This window comes from Plasmodium cynomolgi (genome assembly GCF_000321355.1).
Source record: "Plasmodium cynomolgi strain B DNA, scaffold: 0719, whole genome shotgun sequence".
NCBI lineage: Eukaryota > Apicomplexa > Aconoidasida > Haemosporida > Plasmodiidae > Plasmodium > Plasmodium cynomolgi.
Window position 1 is genome coordinate 1 of NW_004193020.1, and position 1693 is coordinate 1693.

The 1693-nt window shown below is 22.4% G+C and overlaps 1 protein-coding gene across 1 annotated transcript; it reads right to left on the bottom strand.

Annotated features, from left to right (window-relative positions):
• Positions 1-226: 226 nt before the first annotated feature.
• Positions 227-877, bottom strand: PCYB_005350 (hypothetical protein; the record flags this gene model as incomplete). The annotated part of the gene is made up of 1 exon (XM_004227956.1): positions 227-877. A coding segment is annotated over one exon (648 nt), but the record flags the coding sequence as incomplete, so codon positions are not given.
• Positions 878-1693: the final 816 nt, after the last annotated feature.

Sequence of the window (1693 nt, forward strand, 5' to 3'; positions counted from 1 at the left end):
TTTTTTATAATTTTATTTTGAGAACGATATCGGGATCCAAGTGACGTAAACTGCAATGGGACGTATAATAATTTGTGAAATAATATTTTTAGGAAAATAATATATATTTAAAATATTATTTATTTTATTCATTTGTTATTTACTTTATAAAAAAGGAAAAAAAGCAATGATACTCCAAGTGTAGCTATTGACGTTCCTGTAATTATATTTGTAGGTATATCGAAATTATCTTCGCTTTTTTATTTCATTTTTTTCTTTCTTTTCCATGTCTTTTAATTTTGGAATTTTGAAATCAATGCTTTTATACTTTTTTTTGAAAGCACAAAATGCTTTACAAAATGATGCAGTTTTTTCATTAGGACATTTCTGTTCAAGTTCTTTGTATTTATCAGCACAATGCTTCTCATTTTTCATAGCAAAACTTTCGTTTACAACATATCCAGTTGTTACATTTACAATGTGAACACAATCTCTGTATAAATAAAATAACAAACTCATATTTTTGATCTCATCATCATTCATATTACTCAATATACTATCTAAATTAGATAATAATGTATTACTCGTATCATGCACTTTCATATGCTGGTACAATTCTTTTGGAAAAATGTCGGCATAATTATTATGTAATTCATTATTTAACCAATAGTTCAAGTATTCCAAATGAACATGTTTAATTTGGGTATTTTGCGAAAAATACTGTTTCAAAATGTAATTCATTAAACATTGAAATCTTAAACAAATAGTGTTAACTTTCGTTTCCTCATTTTCATCTACTAATTCAAGTAATTTACATTTATTCGCATATTCATTATAATTTTCTCTTTGAAGACAATATTCTTCATACTTTATGTATTCATGAATGTGTTTATGGAAGCTATACTAAAGGATTAAGTAATATTTATCTCATATTAATATATTATATTATTATATGTATTTTTCATTATTATGTACATTCATATAATTATCTGTATATTAATAAGTAAAATAAATTGATAAATTACTCTTTCTTCCATAGAAGAATCGGTACATGATATGTTCTCCATGCTTCAGGAAGGAATTTACATAAAGTAGTGTAATAATTATTTTTAATATAACATTATAATATATCAAATCGCATTATCTCATTATATATTACTTTTACTTTATCAGGGTTCAGGGTTTAGTTTTAAAGATTAGGATTAAGGTATATATTTAAATATATGAAACGATAGGATTATTTAAATATTAATAAAAATTTGATGATCATATAAGCCTGTGATGCAGTTCAAATTTTCGAAAATCTTAATGTAGAAATATTAAATTTAATTTTTAAATGAATACTTTTCTGGAATATTTCCATGAGGTTGCTAATATAGCAAACATAAGGAATTTAAGTAGATGCCTTTGTTGTTTCCTTTCATGTTTCATATGCTTAAGATTTCAATAATGTATACGAATCAGTAAAAATTTTAGTTAGATGAAAATATTCTTTTGATAATATTCAACAAATTTATTGTTTCATTTTACTTCAAAGCTTACTGTATTTTATAAAATTAGTATGTTCTATTTTATCGAAAACATATAATATTTATTTAAAATGAGATTTATTTACAATAAAAAAAAAATTGAATAAAAGAAGTAATTTTCCAATATTTTTTATTAAAGGAACCACAATAATGTAAAATTAAATAAAATAATTTATAAATACAGA